This window comes from Hermetia illucens, chromosome 6 (genome assembly GCF_905115235.1).
Source record: "Hermetia illucens chromosome 6, iHerIll2.2.curated.20191125, whole genome shotgun sequence".
NCBI lineage: Eukaryota > Metazoa > Arthropoda > Insecta > Diptera > Stratiomyidae > Hermetia > Hermetia illucens.
Window position 1 is genome coordinate 92,275,330 of NC_051854.1, and position 12,201 is coordinate 92,287,530.

At 42.1% G+C, this 12,201-nt stretch overlaps 1 protein-coding gene across 2 annotated transcripts in view; it reads right to left on the reverse strand.

The window, feature by feature from the left end:
* LOC119659481 (putative epidermal cell surface receptor) overlaps window positions 1–12,201 on the reverse strand; it is a 61,219-nt gene that overhangs the window by 24,353 nt on the left and 24,665 nt on the right. For both annotated transcript variants that reach the window (XM_038067593.1, XM_038067591.1), the window contains exons 2-3: window positions 8,568–9,155; window positions 3,006–3,157 (exon numbers count right to left, since the gene is read on the reverse strand). In XM_038067593.1, coding sequence (XP_037923521.1) covers window positions 3,006–3,157; window positions 8,568–9,155 — 740 coding nt within the window. The remainder of the gene's footprint in view (window positions 1–3,005; window positions 3,158–8,567; window positions 9,156–12,201) is intronic.

A 12,201-nucleotide genomic window follows, 5' to 3' on the forward strand; every position in this document is an offset into this window, starting at 1 on the left:
GATGGAAAGATTGTTGGAATATGGACATCAGTTGCTCCATCTATTCATCGATTTTAAAGCCTCCTATGATAGCATAGCCAGGGTAAAACTGTGCAGGGCCATGAGAGAATTCGATATCCCGACGAAATTAATAAGACTGACTAGGCTGACCCTGACCAATGTGCGAGGCCAGATAAAAGCAGCAGGATCACTCTCAAGACCATTCGACATCAACAACGGTCTACGACAAGGGGATGCGCTATCATGCGTCCTCTTTAACCTGGAACCGAGAAAGTGATCCGTGATGCTGAGGTGAATGCAAGAGGTACGATCCTCTTCAAGTCCACCCAACTACTGGCCTATGCTGACGATGTCGACATCATGGGAAGAACCACCCGAGACGTACAAACTACCTTCATCCAGATCGAGCAGGCGGCGCGAGATCTTGGGCTGCACATCAATGAAGGCAAGACAAAATATATGGTGGCAACGTCAGCACCGAAGACGAATCAACCAACAACATCAAACCGCACTGGTCAAACACAAACACGAAGAAGAATAAGGATAGGAGAATACAACTTTGAGACCGTTGACAATTTCCCCTATCTAGGGTCGAAAATCACAACCGATAACAACTACGATGATGAAATCCGCGCACGGTTGTTGTCAGCCAACAGAGCCTATTTCAGCTTACAAAGACTGTTCCGCTCGAAACGTCTCACCATAGGGTCAAAGCTCTTACTGTACAAGACTATGATCTTGCCAGTCCTCATGTATTCCTCGGAAACTTGGGTTCTTAGCAAGAAAAATTGCGAACTCTTGGCCGCGTTCGAGAGAAGAATCCTCCGAAGAATTTTTGGCCCCCTACATGAGGATGGACGATTCCGTAGCCTACACAATGACGAAATCCATGAGCGATACCATGACCGTCCGGTTGTGGATAAAGTCCGGCTCAATAGGTTACGGTGGGCAGGTCACTTAATCCGTATGGATGAGGATGATCCCACCCGGAAAGTCTATAAGGGCAACATCTATGGTAGAAAAAGAAGACGAGGCAGACCCTGTCTAAGATGGAGCGATGGCGTGGGTCAGGACGCCAGACAGCTTTTAGGGATATCGAATTGGTGGACCTCGGCGCAAAACTGGAATGTCTGGAGTTCCTTATTAAGGCAGGCCTAGACCGGATACCAGTTGTTGCGCCGTTGATGATGATGATGATGATAAAAGAAAAATTCGATAGGTAAACCCCGAGTTTTCTCGCAGAAACTCATGATTCAATCACATTAGAAAATATATCTATAATCAGCCACGCATGAGACGTGATCTGATTATTTAAACTGTTGATGACTTATTTCAAGGCTTGTCAGACAACTGTGTAATTATTTCTACGTGAAAGTAATACTTCGTAGTAAAGATATTGTGGATAAAATACGGCTTTATTTATTGATTGGAAACCAGCAAGAGCAATATGACGTTGAATGCCCCAAATGAAAGTTCAATTTTGCTGCAGTTTCACATTTTGTGCTCTGTAGTTCAGGAAATGTTACGGATATTCACAACATCCGTTTCGATGTTAAAAGCTTAGCTCAATGCTCTCTATTTTAAACATAGATACAGCTTTACAATCTTATATTAACACCTTCTTCATTCATGAGTCAGATGTAACCAGTTGATTGGTTTATTAAGTATTTTATTGTCTCAAAGTTTCCACAGGAAGAATCAGTATCTAATTATGTATAAAGGTAAATGGTTTTTGATGGAAACAGTTATAAACTATCTAACAAAAGTACCGGGAAGTGGCATTTATCTTTTAGAGAATTTACGCTTCTCAGATCTGATTTTGGGTAGTAAGGGGTAGGTGTTGATTCGTTATTTGCTCCCATAGATACGAGAAAGGCAATCTCTCATGTCAAATTATCGTGAACAAGATTTCGCAAAAAATCCAAACGCCAACATGATCCACAAGTTTGGAATGTGCCGGTGTAGACATTGTAATAGCAAATTAAAACTTTCGCTGCATTCAAGCCTACATTTCTTGTTTAAAGCACCTCTTGCGTAATTGCCTTCACGCCTATACAAATAACGTCTTACTTTCCATAATGATTTAATGCAGTTTCTTGAGCTATTTCAACTACTGACGGATTTGTTTAGTTGCGTTTAAGCGGAAAACCTTTCAGACAACTGTGGACAGTCAATTCGCGTCATTCACAAGACCTTTCACAAAGACTTATTTCAGTCACCAAGGTATGAAAATAGTTGACGCTGATCTTAAATCCATGTCACAAGGCACTAATATCCGTAATTAAACAACTGTGTATCTGTTAAATGTGCCATTGTGCAGATTTATGGTAGGCTTAGCGGACTTTGTGATAGTTACTTCGTTTACAGGGTTTATATTAGCAAAAAGATAGAGGAAGACACTGCATATGCGTATGTAACGAAGATACACGTATATCCATTAGGAGTAATGATCAGTTCCCGGAAATACTAATATATCTTTCACGGTGTATATTCCATTAACTGTTCGACAGGTTTTGAGAATAAAAAATTTAATTATTTGGTGATGAAAACCATAAGCAGAAGTGTCCACTTCATTTCGACAAAAACAAATATACTTTTATGGATAATACAAATCTATCACTAAAATACCATCATTCGCTTTGGTCATAGCGAAACAATGATTCAACATTTTTGGTAAAAACTTAAAAGATAAACGTTAATTTGTTGCGTTGTCCCCTTCAAATCATATGAAAGTGGTATTTTGCGGAAGCAACAGTTTCTCTGTAGTTTATAAAACAATTAATTTGAGTGCTTTTTACAATCGATACTGGCCTTCATAATGTCAATTAATGAGTGTTAATTATGGATTTCTGTTTGAAAAATTACCAGTAATTTTCGTTTTCTCTCTTGTGCTTCAAGATGATGAATATCTAACTACTGGAGAGTATGTAATTTTTATCTTAATCGTTCACTTTTAAACGGACATTAACAAAACCTTTCAAAGATATGATAATTTAACACCTCACCTGGTAACTTTTTCCATTATCCTTACATTCATTCGTCGAAGCTGATATCATGGTTAGTGTGTTCCTTGCCTCATTGTTTTGTTCATTCTCCTCTTCGTCGTCCATACTAACATCACTTAGTTCCATCGTCACTTTATCGATGGCTTTTTTACCTAAGGAAACAAAATTATTCTAATTTTAGATATTTAAAGTTCAGTTTAAACTCAGATTTTATTATTAATAAATGACTTCGACAATACATATGGTATGGAAAGCAACTCTGATAAAAAGTCTATTAATTTCCAGCGACGATCGGACTATACACTACAGCGAAAAGAGGGCAATCTTTGAGAACGTTGGCATAACTTTTAACGGAAAAGATTGGCTCCCAATAGTAAATTAAGCTAACTAACTGGACGACAAAAACCTTGATAACACCCATTGCATATGTTCAAGATGCGCGACAGCAGAAGGTACCAGGAAAGAGACCCATTCAAAAGAAGCTTGTCAATTATGAGAATTCTACCATCTCTGTCAAAGACGGTAAAGGGTAAGGTACAGGCAAAGTCAATAAACATCAAAAGTGAAAGGTTATATAAAGGAAGTAGCCCCGTCGGGGCTCATAGAGAGCAGAGTCGCGGTCCGGATGAATTACCTTTCACCCAACTTGGGGCAAAAATAGTTGGGCTGTCCGAGTTTATTAAGGACAAGCAGAACGTGTACCAAACCATAAAGAATATGGTGAGGGCTATTAGAGTTCTTTAGGTAACATTAATTCACGACGAAGGGAACTGCGCAACGACCCTGGTAAAAAAGCTATGCAACAGGTAATAAAAAATAAAAAGTAGGGGGAAATATGGGTAGGATCAGAAAATTAATTAACGTAGTTAGTAGAGCTAAAAAGCGACGATATAAATAGGGATAGTTTAAGATAGGTTAACTAATTAGGTACTAACCCTGAGGAAGGAGGCACGTGGTCTCCGAAAGAATTGTATGCGGGGAACAAATAAAAATATTTACAGTATAAGGAAAAACACCTAGTTCTAGTCTAGTTTCAAACCAACTGTAAAAAAAAACATGGACATCAATTTCAACGTAGATATTTTCCTCATGCTACACAAACAAACATTGTCTATTATCGAATACTGTATTCTATACAGTATATATAATTATATAATATATATATATAATATATATAATATATATCCTTTGAACTTGAGAAGCAGAGAATGGGATCCCATGTCGAATGTTACTTCAGTCCAACAGAAGATCGACATGTGGAAAGAAAAACCCATTCACGGAGGTCATATAAAAAATTTGTTGTTGTCAGGCATTGACATCGAAGCCTCCAACAAATGGTTGACAAATGGTGTACTTTTCTATGAGACCGAAGCATTCCTAACTTCAATTCAGGATGCTTCGCTCCCAACAAAAAATTATAAACGGTACATTCTTCACGACTCCTCAATCACCAACTCCAGTTGTAGGTTATGCAACTGTGAAGAGGAGACCATCCAGCACATAACATCTGCGTGCAGGATGTTGAGCGGTACCGAGTACACCAATCGTCATAACTCCGTCTGCAAGATTCTCCATCAAAACCTTGCGTTGAAGTATAACTTAGTGGCAACCTACCATCCTTACTATAAGTATACTCCGCAGAGAATCTTGGAAAATGATCGGGTCAAACTACTGTGGGACCACACTATTGCCACCGACCACAGTGTTAATCATAACAGACCCGATCTAGTTCTGCTTCTGAAGGAAGAACGAGCGTGCTTTATAATCGATGTAGCCGTACCGTTGGACCGGAACACTGTTGAAAAACAGCACGAAAAAATCCGGAACTACGGCCCCTTGGCAGATGATATGAAGCAGACTTGGAGACTACAAAAGATCCAAGTAGTCCCAGTAATAATTTCAGCGACGGGATTAGTCCTGCAGAACTTACATAAAGCGCTGAAAACGCTCGATCTTAGGGCTGGACTATACATGGAGATGCAAAAAGCAGTTATCCTTGCAACCTGTGCTATAGTCCGAAGAGTCCTGTCCGGTAACAATCTGACCTAATGGGTTTCAGTCTTGATCCGCACTGTCTTCAATATAAGATCCATGTCTCTGTAGTGTAGGACCTCCGCGTCATTGGCTGAAGTGTTTGCGACAATCGGGATGTAGCAATACATTTTCGCATGGTCGCACACACTTTGCGTTAAAACGCATCATCGCTGTGATGCGGGCCTTTGGATGTTGCCTTCAGCCCATCCTTAGGTTGGTCGCCCCTCGGTCCGGTTGGGCGGGAAGAGGGTCCGTGGGCTTTTTGAACAATATTATATAAGTATATATGATATAATTGTCCGTTAAAAGAAACGCCTCTATCACAAATTTCTCGATGATAAAACGCTGGCCAATTGGCAAATTTATAAGAATGCCAACCGGGAAGCAAAGAAATCAGTGACTGTCACCCAAGCGGCCCATTACAAAAATCTGAGAGAGATCTGTATCGACTTGCCAAAAGCCGTAACGAACACATACAGAATATCGAACACTTCTGTTGCGTTAATGACAAGAACGGTACTTTGCTTAATAACTGTCGAGCCGCAACAGATAGATGGCGAGAATACTTCGAGCAGATTTTAACTGAAGAATTTGCTCATCCTCCACTTAAACAATCATTGCCGACATTTGGACTAGTTCCATCTGTCAGCGCAACTGGTGTTCAGAGGCGGCGGTGAGGAAGACGGGGCGGCAACCCTGTCGGCCAAACCAAAACCAAGTGGCCGAGGAGAACCTCCATAGTGGTGGCACCGGGAGACGCTGTACTCACTTTGGCTTGCCGTCGTGATGCAGTAGGCGAATGCTCCAAAGGCCTAATCAGGGCCAGCAGACCCGAGTCCGCACGGGGACTCATCTGAAGTTGTAATTGGCCACGAAACTTACTGGTATACTGGTACCATGGGAACCGGAATAGCTCCTGGACTCTCATACTTCGGGTGAACTCTCGTTGTATGTGAGTACAGCTCGGTTATTTGCGGTAGGGGTGGGAGTTTTAGGCCATCTGACCATCTAACTGGCAAGAAAGTACCACTGTTCCAATATGGAAAAAGAAAGGAAGTCTAGCGGAATTACCTTCCGTTCCGATTACTTTTCCATACCATGAAGATTTTTGAACGCATTCTTGACAACCGTATTCGCGAAATCGTTGAAATAACCGTGAATCAAGCCAGATTTGTCAAAAACTGTGGAACTACTGACACAATACACGCTGCTCGGTTACCCATGGAGAAACACCGTAAAAAGCATCGCCCTCTTTACATTGCCTTTCTGGATCTAGAGAAAGCGTTTGACCGTGTGCCACACGAACTCATCTGGCAACTAAACAAAACTGACTTTTTGATCACCGATCCCCACGTAACAGGCACAATCACTGTTAGTGGCAGTGATCTGCTCAGAACTGAGCGATTTAAATACCTCGGGTTAACGCTATCAGCCATGAAATTGCTTCACGCATTAACGCAACTTGGTGTTCTTTGTGACTGACATACTAACGAATGTCTCAAATCTAAAATTTACTGCAATGTCGTCCGTGCTGTCGCCTTTTATGGTTCTGAGTGTTGGCCGACTATAAAAGACAATGAATGACTCGCGGTAATGGAAACGTTGTTGCGTTGGACTAGTGACGTGACACGTTTTGATTACATCCAAAATGATGATATCCGCGATCGTTATAGGGTTGCATCGATCGTGTAAAAAATGCGAGAGAGGCGTCTTCGATGGTATGGTCACGCAATTCGTGCTGAGGATTCACTTGCCAATATTGGTCTGAACATCGAAGTCGATGGTAAACGACCAAAAGCAGCCCGAAACGACGGCGATTTGATACGCTGGGTGGGTATTTAAAAGCCTCGAGATTGCACCCAGATCAGGCATTCGACAGAGCCAGATGGCGAAACCGATCACGATGAGCCGACCCCGCTTGCGAACGGGACAAAGGTAGAAGAAAACGAAGAAGATGTGACAATGGACGGAACATGGCTCCATGATTTCACACTAAAATCAGAACGATCGTCGTCTGAATAGACAACATGTGGTGAACCGAGTCTAAAGCGTCCAAAGACACAACAGACAGCTAGCAAAGCTATGGCATCAGAATTTTGGGATGTGTATAGTATAATATTCATCGACTATCTTGAGTAGGGAAAAACCATCAACAGCAACCATTACGTAGTGTTATTGGAGTGTTTGAAGGATGAAATCGCGGAAAAACGGCCCCATTTGAAGAAAAAGAAAGTGGAACCTAGATGGCAACGGTACCCGATAAGTCTAGACGCCATGAAGCCTGATTAGCACTAGATAAGCCTTTACTTCCGCAGTGAACTCGGGTGTATGCTAATTTGTAAAATGCGGATCATGCCATTCGCGCCCTAGCTCTTTCCAGTTCCGCCCTAAAGATTGGACACGATCCCGAGCCCGTAGTGTGTGCGACGCTCCCACCAGATGCGCTACGATTCCTGCAGAGAACGCAACTTTTGCTTTCATCGCAGATGTTCGCTTGGTGACCTACCTGGCTGAGTCTCCGGCATGCCGTCCTCTTGTCCAGTCCCTTGCAAGTTGCTGACGTGTGCCCATAGTCGAATGACCTGTAGCACTTGGTAGGGACTATCCGCATTCGTACCCTGCATACCACCCATCCAATTTTGTTTTTCCTGCTGCTCACATATTGCTCGGGGACTTTCACCATGGCGAGTTTATGGCCTCGAGCATTTACAGAGGTGATACCTGTCCGTACATTGGTTGGCTTTATAGCCTTCTTCACTTCGACCTTTTCTGTGTGGCAGTCAAGATCTCGGATTTCTAGAGGGCCCATAGGCTCTAGGGTGGAAACAAGAGCCTTCTCTCCCAATAAACAATTGACCGCTTCGCAGAACGTACTCTTGCTAGTCGACTTCGGGCCCAATTCGACGGAGACTCCGCTCCGCCACCGTATTGAAGGCACTTCTGCTCCGTTGTCTTCGAGTTTCATCCTGTAGCGGATTTCCGCAAATGTCTTGCCTTCCGTCGACTTAATGAGCAGAGCGGACGGTCTAGTCCTTTTTTGTTGCCGTGCTATAAAAATGGTATCGAAAAATTGTATGATGGTTGTTAGCATAGGAACTTGTCAGCCCGCCTGGTAGTCGCTAATTGCCAAAAATGGAAGCAATAGTGGAGTGTCAAAAGATATGGGACGATTCATTGAAAGGACTCACAGAATTATCCCAGATGTTTCTAAGCATGGTGAGGTTAGCTACAACCTAACCCAATTTCTAAGCAAACACGGAGGTTATTGCGTATATCTTTACCGCTTCGGGCGTGATAATTCCCCAAATTGTCCGATAATCAACCAAATATTTCCTTAACCTACTGAGCAGAATCAAACTATTCGCCTTGACGAACTTTAGTAGGACATACAATATGTTAATATGCTGCAGTATGGAGCAAACAAAGCTCAATCCTGCACAAAGAATGCTTATTCACGTGAATACCTTGGCCACCTTTGAATAATTTTTGTCTAAACATTACGGGGAATATTAATTGCACGGTACCTACCTGGTTTATCATCCATTGGATTATCAGACATATTTAACGCGCGCGCTCTTGAATCCTGCGGAGGCATATCTCTATCTGAATAATGAATCAAAGGAGGCGCAGGCGGCAGTGAGTGGCGTACATTGTCCTGTGATAAATTCGCTTCTGTTACATCATTACTGCTATCACTTATTGGGAACGCGCCTCCTAATATATTCGGCGTGGACATCTCATCCTTGAAGATGATCCTATCGTGATCCACTAACTGAGTACTCAACTGCTGTTCGGTGGTCAAAGGCAGAAATTGGCTGGATAGTGAATTCTGTTGGTTTTCGGGGCTCAAGGTCGTTGACTCACCACCTAGCGCTTCGTTAGTCTTGACCGTAGTCAATGCTTCTTCGAATTTGGAGGTTGTGGATCCATCGGATCGCACACCCGCCTCTGAGTTTGCCGGGCTCAAAGTATCTAATTGACTTTCCGAGTTGATGGCATTATTACTTGTTAAATTCGACGAACTCAGTGGAACCACCGAAAGGCCGAGATCTGTTGGCGTTAATGGTGTTGATGTTTGTGATGTGATTAATGAAAGTGATGGTGTTATTTTTGAATCTGGAAGTATAAACAGAAAAAAAGATAAATTGTAAAACAAGATTTCTAGAGAGCAAATTATCTAGAGTGGTGGCGTGATAAGGTTCTTTTTAAAAATTCCAAATTGGCTTTTGTTTAGGTAATGACTCTCTGATATAGGTTTTCAGGGAAAATATTGTGTATCTCTGCGTGAATCATTTGAGCCACTTCAAGATACACTGGCCAATGATCTTTAGTCTTCTTTCCAAAACTGGTATGAGAAACAAGCACAACACTTTTCAAAATAGCGAGTTTAATGCGGAAATCAGTAACGTTTTTTTGTAGAAAAAGATGTTGGTTTCAGTTTACCATATTCGAATCTACATATTTATGTATATTTTTAGATAAGTGTTTTCGATTGGGAATTATTGAGAACAGTCCAGAATATACAGCATTTGAATGACCACAAAATGCAATCTGCTTGCTTGGGAACCTATGCAAACACTATGATGAGCTTAATAAGTTCGTTATCAATTTCCGTTTTGGGCTAGAACTTTATTTCGAGAAGTCTCAAAAATCCAAGAAAGTGGGTAACACGATGGAAACATCGTCGCCAAAGTCAATACCACCTTGTGGAGACGATACCTCTTGATAGCGGTGGGTGGCGGATCTCCGTCTTTCTTGGTCACATCGCCACTCAATGGTGACCGTAATTTTGCGATCGCTATGGAAAACCTGCATAAAATACGAAAATATATTCAGGGAAGCTGAGACATTTTAAAGAAGCGATGGTCATATTGATGAGTAACAGGTTACTGACTTGTGGAAAGAAAGTCATCGTAAGCTTGTAAGACGATGATCGAAAGCGAAAGAAATTTCTGCAGCAACGCGCAGCGATAGCTGTGGTAAGAGAATGTTGTTTTCGCATTAGCAAGTAAATTGCAACGGAGAAGAAGGCTTACCTTGATTGATTAATAGAAACTGCTACTAAAATTTCATTGACCTAGGCCAGCAGATTATAGTAAATGCATACCATGAATATTAATAATTCCATTCTTTGTCTGCTTTCAATTCCGGATTCTTGATAGATTTTATAATTTAGATGTCTTTCGCCTTCAAAATATAGACTCATAGAAAACGAGGATATATAGCTTCATAAAAAAGCTGTCTCCCATACAAACACGGTAGAAATTGTTGGAAAAGTTACTTAAATTCACAATTTTATTAGATTCGATTTGCATATTTTGCTCCGAGAATCAGTGGATATATTTTTATATCAGCATTTGGATGTGAAAAGATTGCTGCCTTTCTGTGCAAATTTGGTTTGATATGCCAGAGCGGCAAAATTTGAAATGGTATCTTGCGAAATTTAGGAGATCTTAACTCTGCATTGGTAAGCAAGTCGGGAAACCGGAAGCTGGACACTTTTATAATATAATATTAGTACGTAGCACCTAATATATGCATATATTATGTGAGAATATCCACATTCAGTCTGGAATTTGCAAAGAAGCGACAAGTTTCTAAGAATGGCTCCGTTAAAGACATGATCATTTTCGACTCTCCGCACTCCCCACCTTTCCAACAAATGTCAAAACTAAGACCACTTTTAGAAAGTACTAACCGAGGCCTTTCATTTGATATCCTACATGATTACATTTGATGAAAAAAAAATATACACCCCCCTTTTGCATGTATGGGGACCCCTTTGGAATTCCTTGTGGAATTATGTAACTCACTGTATGCGTGAGTGTTCACAGTTCCCATCTTCTACTACTATTTGATGTGAATCGTTATAACCGTCTCCGAGAAAAATGCGTGTGCTGGACAAACAGACAGCCAGACAGACAGACAGACAGTAAACCGATTTTAATAAGGTTTTGTTTTACACAAAAGGCCAAGAGTGTCTTAAGTACTTAGAAGTCTTACCAATAAATACCCACATCCTGTGTGGAGTTGTCAAATCGCCTGATGGGACACAACTCCCTTCGTGCGGATAAGAGAATGTGTCAAGAGCATGCACGGGCACGCATCCAGAGAGGTGCGCGTTTGGGCATGCCTCTTAGCAGGCCGAGTAAGTGGGAATAAAAACGCCCACCCGTGGAAAAAAACGACTATGGGAATGGGGAATGGGATACCCAGAAATAAAACCAACCAGTACCGGCGGTTTTTGGGAGTGGGCAAGCGGGCTCCCGGCCGTCGATATCCAACGACCGCAGTGTTGCAATAGTGGTAATTACTGGCTACTGTAGCATCAAATGTTACAAGCGCGATGGATGGAGTAGAGCTGGTTCAGAAGAAGTTCGATTCTTTATAGATCCCACCCTTACAGGCACACGCCGCGCGAATGAGCGGGGTACGGAAAGGAGGAAACAATGCTGGATAACTACTTGAGCGACATAAGGTGCAGCAACAAATCGGGAGCTGCCTTCATCGCACTAGGTAATAAAATCCTAGAGCTTTACGAATTCATCAAGGAGCGCGAGAATATCCATCAAAGTATAAGCCATGATTTGAGGCATTAGGTTGGCGTACGGCAAGGCCCAGGATGAAAGAGGGTAAAGGCATCGGTTGAAAAAGTAAGCTTGGCAACACAAGTGACGCCCGAAAAAAAAAAAAAAAAATCGGGAGAGGAGAAACCCGGGAAGAGGCATTGCTAACGATTGAGCGAGTCATCTGGCCAGCAATCCTATAAGAGAAAAAAAGGCCCAACTCCCAAAAAAGTGCAGCAAGTAAGGAGGACTGCTCAAGCTGTAGGGGAATCTCATTTAGCCATAATTTCGTGGAGATGGTGCGAACCCCCTAAAGGGGATGTGGAAGCCTGGAGAGAGGTGGTTCCTCGGAAGAAGAGAGATAGGGGGAGGATACGAGGGTAGGTTATAATCATCTCCAAGCGTGGCGAAGGGTCATACGCTGACATCCTTAAGAGAGTGAAGGCAGATCCCGAACTTTCCATCTGGGAGTTAATGTTAGCCGCATTAGACGGTCTCAGAAAGGAGACCTTATACTGGAGCTCAAGAAGGCCAAAAATATAAGGGTGGAGAAATTCTTGAACCAAATTGGAAATACCTTGGGACAGGAAGCCGAA